The 22,018-nt window shown below is 39.5% G+C and overlaps 2 protein-coding genes across 10 annotated transcripts in view; both read left to right on the top strand.

The window, feature by feature from the left end:
* PLEKHH2 (pleckstrin homology, MyTH4 and FERM domain containing H2) overlaps positions 1 to 10,132 on the top strand; it is a 106,447-nt gene extending 96,315 nt beyond the window's left edge. Inside the window, exons 26-30 of one of the 2 annotated variants that reach the window (XM_045885091.3) lie at positions 362 to 507; positions 1,752 to 1,881; positions 5,107 to 5,193; positions 7,772 to 7,909; positions 8,882 to 10,132. In XM_045885091.3, coding sequence (XP_045741047.1) covers positions 362 to 507; positions 1,752 to 1,881; positions 5,107 to 5,193; positions 7,772 to 7,909; positions 8,882 to 9,067 — 687 coding nt within the window. In that variant the 3' untranslated portion in view covers positions 9,068 to 10,132. Of the gene's footprint in view, positions 1 to 361; positions 508 to 1,751; positions 1,882 to 5,106; positions 5,194 to 7,771; positions 7,910 to 8,881 lie in introns of those variants that run through there. The other variant, XR_010405723.1, reaches the window with a different exon arrangement.
* A 6,317-nt stretch (positions 10,133 to 16,449) lies between these two features.
* Positions 16,450 to 22,018, top strand: part of DYNC2LI1 (dynein cytoplasmic 2 light intermediate chain 1) — a 43,603-nt gene continuing 38,034 nt past the window's right edge. For 4 of the 8 annotated variants that reach the window (XM_064572546.1, XM_064572547.1, XM_064572549.1 and 1 more), the window contains exons 1-3: positions 16,641 to 16,828; positions 17,607 to 17,667; positions 18,479 to 18,593. In XM_064572546.1, coding sequence (XP_064428616.1) covers positions 16,774 to 16,828; positions 17,607 to 17,667; positions 18,479 to 18,593 — 231 coding nt within the window. In that variant the 5' untranslated portion in view covers positions 16,641 to 16,773. Of the gene's footprint in view, positions 16,582 to 16,640; positions 16,829 to 17,606; positions 17,668 to 18,478; positions 18,594 to 19,034; positions 19,094 to 22,018 lie in introns of those variants that run through there. The other 4 variants (XM_045885086.3, XM_064572551.1, XM_064572550.1 and 1 more) reach the window with 4 other exon arrangements.

Below are 22,018 nucleotides of genomic sequence, written 5' to 3'. Positions count from 1 at the left end.
TATTTTTAGCCTCCATTTTGCCTTATTATTAACAATTAAACTAGTACCTTAAAAATGAAAAATTATCCTGTGCTGTTATGGGTAATAATATTAGTGGCCCTTAGGAAATGCTACTAGATGACAACATTAACTAAGAGTCTTTTGCATAGAAATGGAATCGAAATGTTTCAATTACAGATTTTTTTTCAAATGGAATTATATTTTATTAATAATCCTTATGTATGATTATAAATTCCATAGTCACTCAATCATGACAAATAGATTTATATATTATATATTATAAAGAATGTTTAGAAAGAATAAAACTAATTTTTTAAAAACTCTTCAATATCCTATATTTTCTCTTTGGATTTGCAATTAGGTGGAGATTGGAGATTTTGAAAGACCCTTTTCAACTCCAGCAGGGCATGTTACTAATCAGTGCAAAACAAATCAAACTCTAAAACAAGTCATAGAAAAATTTTATCCTAAAAGGTATAGAGATGACTCTTCTGAAGAGCAGTTAAGGTAAGGAACTACTTGTGACTCTTTATTTTTTTTTTAAAGGGTTAATTACTTATTTCAGAGAGAGAGCAAGAACAGGGGAAGGGCAGAGGGAGAGGGAGAGAGAGAAGCAGACGCGCCACTGAGTGGGGAGCTGGACGCAGGGCCCTATCCCACGACCCTGAGATCATGACCTGAGCCGAAACCAAGAGTCGGATGCCACCCAGGAGCCCCTACTTGTGACTCTTTAAAGGGTAGAGTCATGCTGGGCTTTTCGTGATATTCTTCTGTTCAAATTTTAAAGATGAAAATTGTTATACATGACAATTTTCTTAAGATTTTTTAATACTGTTGAATCCCAAGAGGTTATAGATCTTTTTATTTAAGATGGGCCTAGAATTTTGATAATCTCTATTTACAGTTTTTTTAAGGAAAATTTTTTTACCTTAATTTAGAAGGTCTACTTTTCATTTGATCTTATTCATTCTTGTCCAAATTAATCCTGCTAATAAAAGAGAAAAAATGGCCAGTACTGTGTTTAATTTTATGATGTGTGTACCAAAAACATTTTATCTCTTACGGTTTTCCATTATAAACAAACTGGCGTGGAAGCAAAGTATCTTCTTACACAAGATTTTTTAATATAAATTTTTAATTAAATTCAAATGGTTTAGAATTTTGGTTTTAGAGAATATATAATGAAAAGCTGATTCACTTGAAAAAGAGAGGCAAATCCAATTCACCATGAGTTTTCCAAAATGGAAACATTTAAGATCAGTCTTTTGTTTATGTAGAGTAAGTGGTTGCCCTTGTGATTTTATTTAAGGCATCTTCCCCACAGCCAGCATCTCTCCAAGCCAGGTAGCACCTAAAATTCCACCATTAGGGATTCATTCTTTGGTCTCAATATCTTGTACTTTTCTTTTAAAATGAAAGTTATTACCATGAGAAATTACCTTTGTAATCTAATTTACTCTAAGGTTTGATGTTAGTTTATCAGATTTTTATTAACTTTGCCTGATGGGGTGGTGGGAGGTGGGGAACCTAGGTCATGCCGAGAGCACTAATAGTATGAGAATTTGGTGAGAGGAATGTTCTAAAAGGACAAGGGGTGGACAGTGGCGAGATGGGAATCACAAAATAATAGCTCCTCCTGGGTGACGCCTGGGTGTCCTGGTCGTGCCTACAATTAGCTCAAGCAGAGCTTTGCCCTGGGAGGCCAATACACTGTTTCTGCTTTGGCCTTTTTGTTTTTGTTCTCTTCTTAGGCAGCTCTGTCAGCGACTGTCGACCAGATGGATGGCCCTCCGGGGACACAGCGCTGCTGACTGTGTGCGCATTTATTTGACAGTAGCCAGGAAGTGGCCATTCTTTGGTGCCAAGTTGTTTCTTGCGAAAGTAAGAAAGGATGGGAGGGAGATGCCGAATGAAAACCTTCTCCTGTATAGTTGACTCTCTTTGGTTCAGTGAAGTCAAACAGTGACCACAGTCCCCCCAAGTGTAGTAGATTCGGCTTTTAAAAAGGATATAAGGAGATTCCCAACAATGGAAAGAAAATAATGAAGGGACCCAAGAAGGGGCAGGAGAGTCAGCAGCTTCTCCATCTGTGCCCTTTGCCCCACTTCCCCCTCCGCCCCCCCGCCCCCAGGCCCCCACGTAAGTCACTCACACTCTGTAGGCTCACCAGGAGACTGAAGGCGACCACCGGACTCTGCTTTCTTCTCTTCAGCCACGCAGCCTCTCACCCATTTGTTATTCACTCTGTCACTCATTTGCTCATGTATTTAGTATTTAGTGACTTCTGTTGGCCAAACATTATGTACCTAGGGATACAGAAGCCCATGGTTTCAGATGGGTTGTACCCAAACTTCTAGGAACTCACAGTCGATCCGGTGTTGCAACAGGGCGGGAAAACAAGCATGGTGGGTGAACAGGGTTAAGAGGCACAGGGCCAGAGCGCTGTGGGAACACTGAGGAAGGAGAGGCAGACCCAGATGGTGGGGGGGGGGGGAGGGGGTAGCCCAGGCCACCAGGAAGAACTGTACTTTTGAATTCTCCTTCTTTCTATTGAACCATGTCACTTTATACTCCCTCAGGCTCCTGAAATGCTTCTGGTCTTGTGTTCGATCTGATCTGTGTGCGTGTTTGGTCTGTCCTCACTAATAAGTGGTACACATCTTGAGGGTATAGACTCACTGACCCTGAAATCCTCCTCTCGTGCGCACTGTTTTGCCTTGCACATAAGTATCACTGAATAAATGTTTGCTGAATCGCTGTGCCACTCTGGGCAAGTCAGTTAACCTCTTTGGACCTCAGTTTCGCCATCTACACATGACAACTTAGATTAGAAGAGTAAAATCTAGGCTGTTGTACTCTGCTTCCATGAGTGACTGTATCACTGCGAGGTAAGAAATTATTTTGCTGCTGGCACTGGAAGCTGTATACTGAGTAAGTGGTTGATAAAGTCAGTTTGCTTAAACATCTCTAAAATTAATATATTTGCAAGGAATTGAACATAGGCCTTCTAAAAATATAAGGACTAGACTTGAACTGTAGAGCAGCATTTTACAATGAATTTTAATTCTAATCTCAGCATTGGAAGAAATATTCAATATCCATCTTTGATCGTATGTTCTGTGTTTTTAGCACAGAAATATTATTAAATAATATGTAGCATCTGCATGTTGCATGAGTGGCATCTTTTCTTTGCTCACTTTTCTTCCTTTATACTATGAAGACACCTCCTTTGCTTAATGACACCCTTTTGGGGGGGATAAATATATATAACATCAAATATACCATTTTAACCATTTTTAAGTGTACGTTTTTATGACATTAAGTACATTCACATTTTTATGCTACCCTCACCACCATCCACCTCCAGCACTTTTTCATCTTCCTGGATTAAACCTCTGTACTTCCTAGTCCCTGTTCTCCCCAGGCCCAGATAACCACCATTCTACTTCCTGTTCTGTGAATTTCACTGCTCTAGAAGCCTCATGTAACAGGGATCGTACAATATTTGCCCTTTTGTGATTGGCTGATTTTCCTTTGCACAATGTCTGCAGGGTTCAACCATGTTGTAGCATGTGTCAGAATTTCCTTTTTTTTAAGAGCTAAATAGTATTCCACTGCATGTATATATCATGTTTTGTTTCACTGAAGAACAACAAAAACAGTGTTTTGTCAAAGGGCTGATAGGTTGAATGGCATCCTTTGTAATGCTTGCCTATCCTTTGCAAACCAGCCCTCAGTAGACAGTAACCCAGGGTTTTGTTTTGTTTTTTTAAAGATTTATTTATTTATTTATTTATTTATTTATTTATTTGAGAGAGAGAGAGAATGAGAGACAGAGAGCATGAGAGGGAGGAGGGTCAGAGGGAGAAGCAGACTCCCTGCCAAGCAGGAAGCCCGATGTGGGACTCGATCCTGGGACTCCAGGATCATGACCTGAGCCGAAGGCAGTCGCTTAACCAACTGAGCCACCCAGGCACCCCCAGGGGTTTTTTATACATGAGATTCTGAAAAGTTTCACTATAAACAAGAATACTATATGTATAAATACTATAGATTTGTATAGATACTATAGATTCATCCCAGTTCCTTATCTATAGTCTCAACTTCTCTCTTTTTTTTAAAGATTTTATTGGAGAGAGAGTGAGCGAGCTGGAGCGGTTGGTGGGGGGGGGGGGGGGAGGCGGAGGCACAGAGGCAGAGGGAGAAGCAGATTCCCTGCTGAGCAGGGAGCCCAATGCGGGGCCATCCCAGGACCCTGAGATCAGGACCTGAGCCAAAGGCAGACACTTAACCGACTGAGCTGCCCAGGTGTCCCTATAGTCTCAACTTCTTTTATAAGGTTTAAGAGAAGTAGTTAAGTTTTTGTTAGAATTTCAGTTCTTATTGTTAAGCAATCATTGTAAAATGCTCGAAAACATGCATGGGTTTTAGTTGGGGGTTAGTGGTGAGATTCTCTTTATTAATATAATTTCATTGCTTTTTTACAATAAGGAATTTAGTGGAAATTTTGGTATTTCTCATTACCACTCATCACAGTTTCGTATTTTCTTTTTATTCTATTGTTATTAGTCAATGAATATCAGATTTAATAAACTTTTGGAAAAAGTGTGCATTTATAATACTAATCCTTTACCTTGTAGTAGCATTACACATGCCTTAGAAAACACATCAGCATATTTTGTTCCGTTAGGATCTTGGTCATCATAGAAATCCTACAAGCTTATTAACTACAAGCCTATTAACTATTAAAACAAAAGAAAAATAAGATTAAACATTGTTGTCTTCATGCTAAAGATGAGAAAATTGAGCCTCAGAGAGAGATTCAGTAGCTTGTCCAAATGTACAGCTAATAAATGGCACATTTGGAACTCAGACCCAACATCTCCTGATATCAGATTCACTACTCTTTCCATTACATGATCCTGCCTCTGCCCCAAGAGAGATTATTTCCCCCATAAGTTTTATTTTCTTCTTTTTTTCTCCCCACCCCAAGAAGATTTTTAATGTGAAGTCGTTGTTGTAAATGTTGCATTGTATTTTGACGGAAAAATGTTTCTGTGATTTTGCTTAGCATTTATTATACAGTGTATTTGCACCTCTTCACAGCCCGTAACTCCATCAGCACTCGGAAGTACTTTCATGTGGCTGGCTATCCATGAGGATGGTTTAAGCATCTTAGAATACAACTCCATGGTAAGATTAAGTTTCACATTGCTCAGTGTACCGTACACAGAAGCTAATGATCTCTTCATGTGATTTTTCTCATACACAGATAACATTTTTCCTAATGCTGTGTAACAAATAGTCATTAAAACAAGATTGGACAGGGGCGCCTGGGTGGCTCAGTCGTTAAGCATCTGCCTTCGGCTCAGGTCATGATCCCAGGGTCCTGGGATCGAGCCCCACATCGGGCTCCCTGCTCCGTGGGAAGCCTGCTTCTCCCTCTCCCACTCCCCCTGCTTGTGTTCCCTCTCTCGCTGTGTCCCTCTCTGTCAAATAAATAAAATCTTTTAAAAAAATAAAAATAAAAATAAAACAAGATTGGACAGGTTTTATATTGCATATGAGGAAAATATTAAGATACCATGACTAAATTGCGGTTGTATTTGTTTTTGTTTTTTTGAGTTTTTTTTTTTAAGATTTTATTTATTTATTTGTTTGTTTGTTTTAGAAAGAGAGAACATAGTGGGGGGTGAGGAGCAAAGGGAAAGGGAGAGAGAGAATTTCAAGCACACTCCAGGCTGAGTGCAGAGCCCAGCTCGAGGCTTGATCTCATGACCCTGAGATCATGACCTGAGCCAAAACCAAGAGTTGGACGCTTAACCAACTGAGCCACCCAGGCACCCCAACCACAGTTGTATTTGTAAAATGACTATTCATTTATAGTGTTAGGAAGATTGCTTCCTGTGTAAAATGAAAGCCTTTAAGATAACATTAATGTAGAAACTTTAATTACGAAAGTTTAAGTTCGGTATCCCTAAGGCTTCTGTAACCATTTCTGTAACTTTCTGTAATATTACTTACCAGTTCACTTGTACATATATGGTATTTTAGAGCTTTTTACATGATTAAATATAACGTCAAACTGTGCTTTCTACATGTTTATGTATCTATCTGAAATTTGCTTTATTTTTCTATCATATTTCATGTGTTCTTTTTTGTTTTGTTTTTAAATCTAGCAGACAGGAATTGTTAAATTCTCCTGGTAGGTGTAATGGGCTCTCTTATGTCTGGCTCTAGTCAGGGATCACTGAGAATTTTTTGGAAACCAAACTAATGGTTAGTGTTACAGTACTTTCTCCTTATAATTGCTAAAAAAACAAAAACAAAAAAAAAACTTTTTGAAGAGCTTTATAGTTCTCGAATGCTAAGGTTCTTGAATGGGTAACTTGAAGATAGGTTATAAAATCGATGACCTAAAGTCAACAAAAAATTGTAAACCAGTACTGAGTTACCTTAGGTAAGTAAGCCAGTTTCCTAGATCCTGGGAGATGGACACAGAGGTCAGGAGATAAGACACTGGTGGGCTGCCACTCATGGAGCATTGAGTGCTGGAATTGCCTGCTCAAAGTCTTGCAAGCTAATCATTAGATATGCAAATTCCTTTACCTATAAGCTGTACATTTTTTAATATTTAAAATTGTCTTAGCTACAGAGGGGGAAAAATTGCTGCATGTATGGCAAAGGGTTGATATCCTTACGAAACAATAAGGGAATGATAAACACACCAATAGACAAATGGGCCAAGGCAATTCATAGAAGAAATACAGATGTTCAATAAATGTATTTTTAAATGTTAATTTCACTAGTAATCGAATACATTCAATTTAAAACAGTGAGATTCTACTTTTCACTAGTCAGGTTGGCAGAGATTTAAAAGAATGATTATATCTAGTGTTAGCAAGACTACAGTGCTGGGAATGTAACTGGGTGTAACTTTTCCAGAGGAGAGGTTGGAAATATTCTCAAAATTGTCCTTACTTTTTTGAGGTAGCAGTTCCGGTTATTTGAGATTTATAACTAAAGAAATAATTAGGTATGGGTATTTTGAAATACCCATATGCATATCAAAAATATGCATTATTGTTTAAGATAGTAACAAATAAAAAATGATTTAAATCTCCAGCAATAGGAGATTGGTTAAATAAAGCTGAAAATGATGTTATACAAGGACATTTGTTATCATGAAAAGATATCATGATTTGTTATTACATTTAAAAAGAAGCAGAATCCTAAACAATATGCATGATACTATTTATGTTTGTATCAAAATCTATATATCAAGGTGAAACATATGGATTTGCCAATATTTGACCATTTTTACCTTAAAAAGTATCAGTTTCATATGGTTTAACCTAATATAGATACATATAATGAGAGATCTTAAAGGACATATACAAAGTATTAACCGTGGTTTTCCACTGGATGCTGGAATATAGGTGCTTTTTATTTTCTTTTTGTATTTTCTGGTTTTTTCCACATTGAGTTATTAGTATCAGAATCAAACTGTATTTTAATTATAAAGGTAAATGATGCCTACATAAAACTAGTACATTACTATCTATTTTGAATCTTAAGATTTTATATTAGAAAATAATTTTTATTATATATAACTAATAACAGCATTTTTCTTTTTTAGTTAAGTATAGATAACACATAATATTAGTTTCATTAATATCAGCATTTTAATGGAAATATGTTATTAATCATTTCTCATCTTTCTTTGAAAGTAAAAAGTATATAAGATATTAACTTTTTCTTCTCTTTGAAGAGGTTAATAGTCAGCTATGTGTACAAGAGTCTAATGACCTTTGGAGGTCATCAAGATGATTTTATGATAGTCATTAACAATACACATTCAAAGGACAAACCAACAGAGAAATTACTTTTTGCCATGGCAAAACCCAAGGTGAGTACAAGCCTTTCTACTAACTTTTTTATACTAGTTTTTTTCATGCTAAAACATTTATTGTGCAAAAACTAAGTTGCAGATGGGAAAACAGATTTACTTGTAATCAAACAGTTCTAGGTCCAAATTCTGGCTTACCTGATCTTGCTAAACTTTGGTTTCTTCACCTAAAAAATTATATAATGCTACCTACTTTTTTTGGCTTAAGAATTAAATGATGGGATTGTTAAATGCTTTAGCCCAGTGCCTGGTATATAGAAGGTTCAAAATAAGTGGTCTTGATGTAAGTTGTTGTCAGGTACTTTATACACATTATCTTATTTACGTGGGGTAATTCAGGTTATGGACTCATTAGTGAGAAGAGTAAGGTTTTATAATTGAGATGTTACTTGTTCTGTGTAGTTTTAATGTCTGTAAGCAAAAACAGTAAGTACAAGGGCTATATTTTAGTATGTAATTCCAGTTTTAGTAAAAAGAATGAGAACCTGAGTTTCCTAAAACTTTGTCTTAAAAATGTCAACTAAAAAAGACTACCTCTTTAGAATCTGAAACTTTCTTTTTAAATGGCAGACATTCAAGTGAAGGCAGTTAACCAGTAAGTGCAGAAGATTGAGACATACTCAGGACTTTATTTAGTTTAAATAAAAAGTTGATATAATGTGCTAAATTTCTTAATTCATTTATACACAGATGTGGCTTTAAGATAACTGATAGACTTGCACTATCGTCACATTTTTTAATATTTGCCACTAAATTTGATTGTTTTTTAAGACCCATTCTTTTTTCTGGCTGAAGCAGCTGGAAAATATGTCAGTGGCTTGATGGTGTTGAACATGTAAGCACTTCACGGATCCGGAGAGAGAAGGGAATTCTGGAAGCCTGGGCACTTGCAAATGGAGACCACCTGTGGCCAGGTCTGGAAGTGCTGAGAACTTCTCCGGAGCACTAACAATTCTATTTTCCTTGTTTTAGATTCTTGAAATCACTCTTTTGATCGCCAGTTACATAAACAACTTCCATCAGCAAAAGGCAACCTTTCACCACCTCTCTGCTCCAGCGCTGCTCTCAGCCCAGACGCGGGGACCGGAAGCCAGGGCAGTGGGAAGCCAGCCCCTTCTGTCAAGTAGCCGACCGACTAAAGGACCCACCTTACTCTGAAAGCTCTGGAGCCTGAACATTCACTCCCATCCTCCGGGCGATGGCTGCATCAGCTACAAATAAGTTCATTTACACCCAGGCAGCATGGCACCCACACACTGGGATTCCAAACTTGAAAAATGCGGGGTGTCTTTCTTTTATTTGATTCTTAAATATTCAAATGAGTACGACTAATAAAACATAAACACAAGATGTGCCCACATGCTGACTTTCTCTTAGACTAACTGGGTTCGAATTCATCGTTTTCCCCCACCTCCTTTGTCCCTTGCCAGCAGACACATCATGCAATATGGCATTTTTCTTTTTTTTTTTGTCTTTTTAAAAAACATATTCTGGCAAAGGGAGATTCCAAACTCTCATTTGGCAAACCAGTTGATTATTTGGAAAGGCTCACTGCCAAAAAATCGAGTACTGTAATTAAATGTGCTTTTAATTAATGATACGATGTTGGAGAGAAGTAGAGAATACAGTGTCAGAAACAGCCACAAGGGGGCGCCTGGGTGGCTCAGTCGTTGGGCGTCTGCCTTCGGCTCAGGTCATGGTCCCAGGGTCCTGGGATCGAGCCCCGCATCGGGCTCCCTGCTGCGTGGGAAGCCTGTTCTCCCTCTCCCTCTGCCCCTTTGCTCCCTCCCTCGCTGTGTCTCTCTCTGTCAAATAAATAAAATCTTTAAAAAGAAAGAAAGAAAGAAAGAAACAGCCACAGGATGCTGTTGAGGGGTAAATTTTTAGAGCAAGTGCAGTAAATCTGGCACTATGAATCATGGTGAGAAAATGGGCGTTAGGTAACCAGAACCTCCTGTGTGGTATTAGAAAGTATACTCCATCACCTTTTCAGATCACTGGAGTGTAAAGTTTAAAACAAGACAGTGGGGGCACCTGGGTGGCTCAGTCGGTTAAGCGACTGCCTTCGGCTCAGGTCATGATCCCGGAGTCCAGGGATCGAGCCCCGCATCGAGCCCCGCATCAGGCTCCCTTCTGGGCGGGGAGTCTGCTTTTCCCTCTGACCCTACTCCCTCTTGTGCTCTCTCTCTCACTGTCTCTCTCAAATAAATAAATAGAATAAAATCTTTAAAAAAAAAAAAAAATCTTAAAAAAAAAAAAACACAAGACAGTGATTCCCCACATCCCTTAGCTATTACTGGATAGCCTGAGTTCACTGGAATATTGCCCACATTTCATTGCATTTGGTGCTGGGTCATCTTGACCTTATTTTGTTGAATAATATCTTTGAAAGCAAAGACAATTCTTATATTTTGCCCTCATATAGGCCTTTTTCATTATAGTTTTAACATAAATTCTCAAAATATATTTTAAAAGAAAAGAGAAATCTGTCAAAGGAGGTAAAATTTTAGTTGAGTGAGTCTAGAAATGTATTACTTTGCTAGGTTACACAAGTGGTCAGTTCATTCCAGTATGTGACTGTAAAACAAAGTAATTAGTATTCATGATAAAAATGAAACTGTGATAAGACATGAAAATTATATTGTAAAACCGTTTAATTGCAATAGTAATCATGAGTATACTTAATTTTATTTATGTATAGAATATTTGTATTTATTTTTTGCACATGTATTTATCACTCTGTGTGTGGTACTTTTTTTTAACCAATTTGAAAAAAAAATGTTAGCTGCTGAATTTATTTGTTGGCAGAGCCTTCATATTTTCTTCTTTGCTGCTTTCACCCTATGGCAATGTACTGTTGTCACGCTAAGCCTTTTAAAAATAATTCCATCTCACATTAGCATCCTTAGAAAGGACAGAGCCAAGAAGTACAGTGCTTACCTAAGATTTTGCTTTATTGGTAATGACCAAAAGAAGGTCAAAAAACCCCATAGAAGTAGATTTCCATTTACTGTTTCCCCTAAATCTTTTGAGCCACAACCACTCACTGCATAAGCAAGTTGGTTTTTGAGAATAAACTGGTTACCAGTTTGGAATGACTCTCAGTAGTATTTTGGCTGGGATACAACAGAGTTTCTTAGTTCCCAGAAAAGTGTCCAATACTCATTAGTTGGTGAGCCAGAGGCATGGCACAGTTTACATATGTGTGAGGGCTTTATTCTAAGGTAGTAGTTAGTTCACCATCTGGTAAGCACACCCCCCTCCAAATCTTCTCATTTGAACAAGTAGTGAAGGCTTAGCTTAAACGGTGTACCTTATACTTGGCATTTATTTTTGATAGAACAGAGATAAAATATTTTGATGGAAAGAAATCAATTTTCTGTAACTCACGATGTGAAAATTTTATTTTCTGGGAAATTACTTATATAGCCATTTAAAAAATTCAAAGTATGTTATTATGATTGGTTACAAGAGAATAATTGTTACATGTTTAATTGTAATATTTGTCTCCTATCATTTTCTTCCCTTTCAATCATAATAAATGATTTACAAAACCCATTTTGAGCATTATCTTTTGAACAATCTTCAGTAAGTACCTAATGTTTTCATTGTCAAAGCTGAGGTGTACTACTAGTGAAAATGGTAGTTATTACCTCCTTCTCTTGCATTCATGCTTTGTCTTCAGTGTTGCTTTGTTTTATCCATATAAAAGGAAACCGTTTTGGCAAATTGTAATTTTAAGATGTATGTATGCATATTGACACATATACAATATGTATAAATCATGGGGTTCTCCCATGATTTCATATAAGTTCCATAAGTAGCTTATTTCATGCAGGTGAGTTGATGGACTGTGTTCTAAAAATTTATTTTAAATGTTCTGGATTTTTTTATGCATGTGTCCTTAAAGTCAAATAGTGTCCTAGCTTGGAAATGAATTTAACTCTCAATTTACAAGAAAAGTTGGTCACAACTTACAGAGTCTTTGTTCGAAAATGTGCTTATTAACTGATTGTTTGGAAATTTTTCCCAAAGGAAAAAACACATAGTGGCTGGGTTCCTAGAACAATGCACTTACCCAATTGTACTGTAGTATAATCCTGAAGAATTAACCACCACAGATAATCATATTTCGCTAGACAAAGACTTCAAGTGTTCCTGGGTTGCCAAGAACACATTTCACCTGTCCACCTACCCCCTAGCTGCCATGGAATTTGGACTTCCCCAATGCAGAGTCTCTGGACTGATTCCTGCAGATCAAAGGCTCCAGGAATGTGGGGACTGAGGGAAGAGCAGTGAGGAGCAGGAATAACAGGGTGGAGAAGCTTCCCTGCTAACGGGTTCATGGAGAAATGGTATCTCCTCTTGTTTTTCCCTGTTCTCTTTTCCCTGAAAGAAGAAAGGGATTTTACTGCTACAAGAGTAACTTTAAACTCCGAATTAAGGGGCGCCTTGGTGACTCAATTGGTGAAGCGTTTCCCTTCAGCTCAGGTCATGATCTCAGGATCCTGGGATCCTGTCCGGCTGTCTGCTCATCAGGGAGTCTGCTTCTCCCTCAGTCTCTGCCCCTCCCCCCACTCGTGCACAAGCACTCTCTCTCAAATAAAATCTTTTAAAAAAAAAGAAACAACTCCAAATTAAGGTAAAGTCCACACATAGATATTAACATGAAGTAAGATTCATCCTTATCCCAGTTGGAACCAAGATTCACACTTCTCTTGGGCACTTAAGTGGGAAGGTGACTCCTGCAAAGAAGAGATGGATGGACCTCCACAGAAGCTGGGGTGAGGAGATGAAATACACACTTGCTCTACACCATAATTTTACCTGTTGAACTTAATTTTGCCTATATCAAACATAGTCACAGTGATTCTGGAGGCATATTTATAATCAATGTCAATCTGAAATCTTCACCGTATGCTTTATAAGTATTTTTAGGTCCAGTAATAGTCAAGAAACAAAAACTTGCTTACTAGGGTAACATCTATTAGCAAATAACTCCAGAACAAGACTCAAGTGTTCACCACAGCACTTGAATACAGGGTACCCTTCCTTCCAGCACTTTGCTAACATAATCTAATCAATGGGAGGGGTGGGTGAGTGGGGGTTGGGATCCCTTTCAGAAGATAGATTATATTGGTGGCTTTATTAAATCGACAACTCTTCAAAAGCACAGGCAGCAAAGTAAAAAAAAAAAAAAAAGACAAATGGGACAACTCCAAACTTCACAACTTCCGCACATCGAAAGAAACAAAGTGAAAAGGCAACCTGTAGAATGGGAGAAAATAATTGCAAGTCATGTATCTGATGAAGGGGTTAATATCCAGGGTAGATAAGGAATTTATCAACAAAACAGCTTCATTCAGCAGAAAACATGCCAATTTCCTCCAGAGGGGGAATGACTTGAGCTTCCCAATTCTAGTTTAAAAAAATCCCAGAGAAAGGCTCTACGGGGCCCAACTCAGGTGTTTACTCTGAACCACTTCAAATGCTCAATATGAGGGGCACCTGGGTGGCACAGTTGGTTAAGCATCTGACTGTTGATTTCGGCTCAGGTCATGAACTTGGGGTCGTGAGATCGAGCCCAAGTCCAGCTCTATATGCTGAGCAGGGAGCCAGCTTAAGATTCGCCCACCTGACCCCTCCCCCCACTGCCTTGTGCAGCATGTGTGCTCTCCCTCTCTCTCAAAAAATAAAAATAAAAAAAGCTCAATATGAGGAGAATGCTTAAGTAAATTATGAGAACCCTGTATAGTGGAATATTATGCAGCCATCAAAGTTATGTTTATGGTGGATTTTTTTTTTAAAGATTTATTTATTTATTTGAGAGAGAGAGAATGAGAGAGAGCGAGTACATGAGAGGGGGGAGGGTCAGAGGGAGAAGCAGACTCCCTGCCGAGCAGGGAGCCCGATGCCGGACTCGATCCCGGGACTCCAGGATCATGACCTGAGCCGAAGGCAGTCGCTTAACTGACTGAGCCACCCAGGCACCCTACGATGGATTTTTAAAAATTGAGATGAGAAATACATGTTAAAATCAGAATGTTAATTAACTTTACAGTAAAATCTCAACTGTAAGAGGACAGATTAGAATGAAATACACCAAAATGTTTAATAGGTATTGCTTCTGGGGTGTGCTTCTTTTACCCTCTTCATTTTTTCCATACACTATTTTTTTCTCTACAATAAGCTTATATAACTTTGAAAACAAGGGGGAAAAGGTGAAAACTCTGTCATTGTCTGGGCTATTGTTAATGGCTTCCATATGGACTTCCAGACTCCAAAACATCCTTCCCACAGCTGCAAAAAATTCTCTCACTGGAACTCAGGTCCAGTCCTGGAGCACCCCTATTTTAAAATCATATTTGGTTTTTTACAACCAACACAGTAAAATCCAGGCTGCAAGATCCTTCAACGAAGCCCAATCAACCTGCCCAGTTTCCTCTCCCACCATAGTCACACCACTTTATATGCTTGCCCCTTAACCATTCACAATTCCCCAAATACACTCTGCACACATCTGTATTCTTCTGCACTGTTGTTTATTCCACCCAGCAAGCATCATAAAATTGTCTTCTTCTCTATTACCACCATTGAAATCCTTGAGTCTTTTAGGGGTCACCCAGTAGGGGAGCTCAAATCTCTATATATTCCTACCTTAAGAACAATTTTCATCTACCCAGGAAGGTCGCTTTGTCCAAATATGAAGCCTCAGGAGGCATAAGGGTAGAAAAGGGAACTCATCTGCTCAACGAGATCAGCAGAATCCCCTGATTCACCTCTGAACCCATGCTGGTGACCAGGGCCCAGCCAGACAACTTTTACCTTCCTTGTTACCAGGCTTCTTTCTTCAACCTTCTATCCCAGTTATCCAAACAATTATACCTTTAAGATATTAGTAGCGTGCCTGGCACATAGCAAGTAAATGGCAAAAATGTTAGCTGCCACTTTTGTTATTCATATCAACAGGGCTTCCTAATTAATATACAAAGGGCTTCCAAAGTTCCAGAACTCAAATTATTATAATTCATTACACTCTGTCCCACACCAGTTTGTGAACTTATAGGCAGGCTAGCTCCAAGATATAGATGCTGATTCAATGGCAGATGTACCAACCTCCCTTGCGATCATCCTCTCTCTATTGAATTGCACTCCTTTTACATCCCTTTCTATGTGCAACTGTAGTCTGTTATGTCTTCAGAATGCACCTAGGTGTTGGGAGGATTTTGATCCCAAAGATTTTATGTCGTGAATGCTTTTTTTTGTTCCTTAAAAAAATTTTTTTTGCTTCATTTCCAGGAATGTGATCTTTGTGTTTCTTTGTTCAAAGTTGCGGATCGGTAGCTTACAACATGATAATACCAAGCATGAAGCACTTATAATGTGTCAGGCACACATAATTTATGTTTTACATATATTTATTTCATTTCAAACTCATAAATTTCCCCTGCTTTACATGATCAGATACTGAGGCTTGGAGATACTGAATGATTTACCCACCGTGGCAATGTGGCAACTTAGCCAGTGTGGCTGAGTCAGAATGGAAATCTAAGTCCATCTAAAGCCCACCTTCTTGAACATCACACCATTCATTACACCAAGCCAAATGGCAAAAGGGTATAAGGAGAGTATCTCCTTCAATATTCAAAACATCTTGGGCCAGAGAGGCTAGGTCTACCGAGCATTCAAAATAGATCAAATACTGCCACTGCCCTGAAGGTTTCAACCCTCTTTGGCATAATTACTTACTCTTATGATGTGATTTTTTTATACCTCTCTACAATAGCTTATAGCACTGGCTTTCTTTTAGTTGTGTGCATCCTTCTCAAGAGCGGAGATCTTGTCTTACCTCTTCATTCCATACTCTGCGTAGCGCTCATGCATACAGTAATAACTCAATGTTTGCTATTGATTCGGAGATAAAGTAAATGAAGTATCATGGAGATGCGTTTGCTTTATTAACTTAATAAATGATGTGCTATTGCATAAACCCAGAAAGAACTAAACAAGCATAAAGTTGGAAAATACCAAAATCACAATTCTCTAGTAAATCACTAGAAAACAGCTCAGGAGTTTGTTTCACCCTCCATTCCCAAGTGTCGCTGGCGGGGAGAGAAAAGTGACTGAAAAGAGAGAGCAGACATCCCTGCCATATAGTCTGGTACTCGGTAGAATACCTTTTTTTTTTTTTTTTTGACAGAGAGAGACACAGCGAGAGAGGGAACACAAGCAGGGAGAGTGGGAGAGGGAGAAGCAGGCTTCCCGCGGAGCAGAGAGCCTGATGTGGGGCTCGATCCCAGGACCCTGGGATCATGACCTGAGCCGAAGGCAGACGCTTAACGACTGAGCTACCCAGGCGCCCCCTAGTAGGATACTTTTTAAGTAAAAGAACACTTCCAGCCCAGAGCTTTTAGGTTCCAGGTCTGTCAGACGGCTCACCTCATTCTCTCACATAGAGGATGAGGCATTGAGCGAGAATTGAAAAGGAACGCTGAGAACTACATTTCCCATGATGCCCTCTGTCGCACGCAACGCAGCCTGTGACGTCGCTCCCATGGCAACCCAAGAGTCCGCACAATCCGGCAGGTCTCGGAGCTCGCTGGCGTCCTGGTTTTAAGCAGGCCCCAAACGCTGAGCCCACGACGCTGGGGCTGTCGAGCCACGATGCCCAGGTATCCCCCGCAGCCTTGTTTGCCCCCCGGTTTATGCTCCCCTCGAGAGTCTGGCTTTCCTCTCTTTCCCACCCCAGCCTGGAAGGAGCAGGGGAGGGAGGGCCGCTGGGGGTCTATTTAGGGAGAGGAGCCTAGGAGGTCCTGCCTGTGGAAGAAAATTCTGAATCTTTTTTGCTTGCAACCGCTGTCTGGATGGTCAAGGATCCCTATGAACTACCCTCGAGCATATGGATTCAGTCACAAGCAGGTAGAAAAGTTCCCCGGGTAGAAAACTAAGATTTTGAAAGATCATTAAACTCCAACCGTTCACTTACTAAGTAAAAATTTCTTGCAGGCCAAGGAATGTTCTAGAAGCAGGGGTTCAGGCAGTGAATTAGACCACAAAGCCCCCTCCTCAGAGTTCTCCGCATCTCCCTTCGTGGTGCAGGGTTTCAGGACAACAATAAATGAGGGAAACTTGGGAAAGCTGTGTGAAAAGTGTGAGATGGCGTTTGAAGGGGGGCCCGTAAAATATATTTTAGCTCTTCAGTTCTGTGATGTCAGTTTTAATTTCCTGCTCTCAAGATCACACCTGAACCTTCTCTGAACAACTTACAAGGAGGTCAGGAACTGAGAGGGGTTCTGGAGTCCAGAGCAGGATAAATCTGTTTTTCTCACCTTGTGGATCAGGGCCTGATCTCTGTTGAGTTTACGAACCTTAATGTGAAGAATTGTCAGCTTACTTCCCATCGTGGGATAATTGGTTGCACATGGTTATAGTTACAAATTTCCACCGGGGGCACCTCCTGCTCTCCTCTCTGCTGGGAGCTTGGAAAGCAGATAATCACGTTTTGAAAGAATGGTGTGTAAATGAAGAGCAGACAGGCCTGGACTGACTTTCAGGGAGATCACCTGTGAAATAAGTGCAGACATTTTAGTGCAGACATTTAGGGACACCTCTGTTGGTCTTTTATAGCCCCTTTCTTCATCCCTGTTTCTTGAATAATTATTATAAGCTCTCAGTAATTTTAGATAATTATATTTAGGTCAAGCCCTAAATGGAATGAATTACCACATTTTGACAATCAATCATGATAATCTTATAAGGTTGGTATTCTTCTTTATTGGCATTTTAGGGAAGAAACAGAAGTGAGCCTGGGGAAGAGCACAGAAGCTTGCATATATTAGCTGCTCAATAAATATTTGTTGAATTAATAAAGGAATGAAGAATCCAGAGAGGTTGGATAATTTGCCCAAGTTGGTATATGTAGAAAGTAGCAGATTCATGCTTGGAACACATCAAATCTTGTATTTTTTTAGTTCAATACTCCATTTTTCATTTTGGCTTTAATTAAAAAAAAAAGTATAATTGTGAAAAAATACATATGTTCGTAGAGAGATGAATGGGAAGATGATTTTCAAAATGTGGTTTTAGATTAGTTTTTTCTTTCATTATATTTTATATATTAAAACAGGGAATCTTGAGCCAGAAATATAATTTAAAAACAAAAAAGAAAAATTTCAGAAAACAAAGATTATTTGGTGTGCTGGTTTTACATGCTCCCCATTTTCCTAGATGGTGGTGGTTTTCAAGTTGTAGATGTCCAAAATGCTTTGTACATTCATGTACATGTCTGAGAAACTAACCCAGACAGCTTTCAACCTTGGCTGGAAGTCCCAAAATAAGGCAGCCTCAGATCCTAGCGACAAAGGCTCTGCTTATCATTTTCAGCTTTCTTCTGTGAACCAGGACAAAGAAAATGACTAATCCTCAGAGGTTTTATCAGCTTATTGTCCCCCAGGAAATAATGTTGATTTGTTTTATAAATTTAACTGAAATAAAATTTCTCTGAGCTTGAAATAAATATTGGAAAGGATTCCCTTTGATTCTCTAAATTTTATTTTCTGCCTCTCCTAGTGAAACTCTCTGGGAAATTGCAAAAGCCGAAGTGGAAAAACGAAGTAGTGGAAGTGAAGGTGATGGACTTGAAATTGGAGAAAAATCTGTTTTCTTCATTGGAAGTAAAAATGGGGTAATGCACATTTTTCCTACTTTTTTCCCCCAAGTATTATGATGATTTAACAACCAATGGTAAAATTCATTGTAATACTTGGGTAAAAATTTGGATACTTCAGCTCTTCAGCCAGATAACCAGTCTCTGGCCTGCTGGTTACCTTGGAGCTGGTTGTGCCTTGTATGAAGGTGTCCTGTGCATGGGTGAGTGGGGACTAACATCCAGCCTGGGCACTTCTGTTGTCAAGTGGTATGCTCTGACGTGGGCCACAGCAGCCCGGAGGAGCACTTGTTTCAAATTAGACCACCTGGAGGAAGAGTCCTCTTTCCCCAAAGCACCATAAATGCTAATCCGATGGCCATAGTTCTGGTAACTTGTACAGCTGAAACACGCATATAGATAACAGAAACATGGACCGGATACAGTATGATACATTTACCCTTCACTTATTTTAACTAGAGTCGCAGAAACTGAAGGAAACCTGTAGATACTCTAGCCTTCTACTCGGGTCAATGGAGGTACGTCTTAGGGCTGATGAACTCTAGAAATGTATGCAGAATTGTGTGTGATTGTGTATCAGTGTGTTTTTATGGGAAATTAGGTTCCCCCAGCATTCTAGCACCTTCAAAAAGGTTAAGTAAGAGCCACTATAAACAGTGGTCATATAGTTTATGGTTGACTATCTCTAGCAATGGGGGAGTTGTCTTCCACAAGGCAGCCTTGTTCCATTTTCCTTAATTTCTAGTTACAAGAAAACCTGCGTTTCATTGTAACTGCCAATGTTCCTAATTCTGACCTGTAAAAATATACAAATACTTGGTATTCCTAATTCCAAGGTCCTAATTCTTGGTCCTAATTCTGACTTGAAACAGTATAGGAATAGGTCTGATTTTTCTTCTGCTTTTTAAACCTTCAGATATTTTAAAATTGCCCTTCAAATAATTAATGGCAACCACTTGTCTCCCTGAGTCTGTTTCAGCTTTAATATCTTCATTTCTTTCGGTCATGCCTTCTGTGTCATGGATTCCGTATCAGTCACGGATTTTCTGTCATGATTTTAGTAACTCTCAACTGGAATTATACTAATATGTAATTCTCAGGAGAATTCTAGTAATCGCATAACCCTGTTCACTAAGGTTGAGCTTGAGATCTGTCTTTTTCATATATGCTGTTTTGTCCTTAATTTTCTTAGATTGGGCCCTTTGTTACAGTCTGTTTGTACTTTTCATTACTTTTATTAAAGTGATTCACATACGTGGTTTAAAAGGTACATAAAGTAAATCACTGAACCTCTCCACATTGTTCAGGGCCTCTCCTTAAAGCAGCCTTTTTAATAGCTTTTACTGTTTTTTTTTTTTAATAATTTACTTATCTATGAAATAGCTTATAGGCTATTTTTAGACTTAAAATGTTAGACATTATCTGTTGAATTTTTGATAATAGTAGAAGAGTATTTAATTCTAGCTCTTTTTTTATGATTTTTTTTAATTTTTTAAGTAATCTCTACATCCAACATGGGGCTTGAACTCACTACCCGGAGATCAAGCGTTGCATGCTCTACTGACTGAGCCAGCCAGGTGCCCCTAGTTGTTTCTTTTAAACACTCACTTCTAGCCCCCATCTGCAACATAGTTGTTATAATTTGGGACTAAATCAGTATGTTAATTTATTATTTCTAAAACTTACTTGCTGCTGAGCCAAATGGATTACTTTCTTTTTCTTTCTTTTAAGATTTTATTTATTTATTTGACAGAGAGAGACACAGAGGGAACACAAGCAGGGGGAGTGGGAGAGGGAGAAGCAGGCTTCCTGCAGAGCAGGGAGCTCAATGCAGGGCTTGATCCCAGGACCCTGGGATCATGACCCGAGCCGAAGGCAGATGCTTAACCGACTGAGCCACCCAGGCGCCCCTGGTTGTTTTTTTTTTTTTTAAAGGTTTTGTTTGTTTATTTGAGAGAGAGGACCCTGGAGAGGGTCCTGGAGAGAGCATCCCAGGACCCTGAGACCATGATCCGAGCTGAAGTCAGACACTTAACCAACTAAGTCACCCAGGGGCCCCTCTTTTTTTGTTTTGTTTTTAAAGATTTTATTTATTAGAGTGTGTGTGCAGTCAGAGGGAGGGGCAGAGGGATAGGGAGAAAGAGAATCTCAAGCGCACTCCACACCCAGCACAGAGCCCGACGTGCGGCTCAGTCTCATGACCCCGAAATCCTGACTTGAGCCAAACTCGAGAGTTGGATGCTCAACCAACTGAGCCACCAAGGCGCCCCTACTTCTTTTCTCTTGAGTAACTTTTTCAGAATTTTTTAAATGCCTTGTTTTTTTATTTGCTTAGCTTTGATGTGTATGTACCTTAGTTTTTATATGCATTAGTTACTTGTTGCTACTTAATAATAAATTAAAACATAGCAGCTTTTTTTTTTTTTTTTAAGATTTTATTTATTTATTTGACAGAAAGACACAGCACGAGAGGGAACACAAGCAGGGGGGAGCAGCAGAGGGAGAGGGAGAAGAAGCAGGCTTCCCGCAGAGCAGGGAGCCCGATGTGGGGCTCAATCCCAGGACCCTGGGATCATGACCTGAGCCGAAGGCAGACGCTTAATGACTGAGCCACCCAGGCACCCCAACATGACAGCTTTTAAAACAGCAAACATTATCTCACCTAGTTTATGAGGTCCAGGAATCTGAGAGCAGTTTAGTTATGTGGTTCTGGCTCAGGGTCTTTCATGAAGTTGTAGTCAAGATGTCATCTGGGACTAAAGTCATTAAACAGCTCAACTAAACTGGAGAATCAGTTTCTAAGCTTGTTGACATGGTTGCTGGCAAGAGGCCTCAGTTCCTTGATGACCGTTGGCCAGGCTTCAATTCTTCACATACATGCCTCTCCGTAGGGCTGCGTACAACATGGCAGCTTGCTTCCCCCCAGAGCAAGAGATCCAAAAGAGAATAGGTGCCCCGGATAGAAGCTGCAGCCTTTTATAACCTAATCTTGGAAAGTGACGTGTCATCACTTCTGCCATAAGCTATTGATCACAAAGACCAACTCTGGTACAGTGTAAGGGACCACACCTGGGTGTGAATACCACCAGCAAGGGGGATCATTCGGGACCGTCCTTGAAGCTGGCTCCCCAGCGACATATTGCTGATTCCACAATCCCCAACAGGCATTCTGTATAATCTCCATCTAGGCGGTTGTATCAGAGCATCTGAAAGTTCCCCTCTCCAGCCAGAGTCCTGCCACCTTTTGACCCACTGTGCTCGTCCGTACCGTGGTTCACACGAGCGGCTGCATAATTACCCTCCTTCGCCCGCGTCTTGGGAATTCCCTTTGCCTCTTTCTTGAGTTGGAACTTAAGTTTCCTGGACCCTGCGTCTTCCTTGTTCTTGGTTTACTCACTCACCTTGATGCAGCACATTCTCTTGTAGTTTCCTGGGAAAGCATT

This window comes from Mirounga angustirostris, unplaced genomic scaffold (assembly GCF_029215605.1).
Source record: "Mirounga angustirostris isolate CCGP_5_RB_7025 unplaced genomic scaffold, mMirAng1.0.hap1 SCAF_10, whole genome shotgun sequence".
In the NCBI taxonomy this organism is placed as follows: domain Eukaryota; kingdom Metazoa; phylum Chordata; class Mammalia; order Carnivora; family Phocidae; genus Mirounga; species Mirounga angustirostris.
Note: the sequence above shows the minus strand (reverse complement) of the source record. Positions and strands in the feature narration are given on the sequence as shown.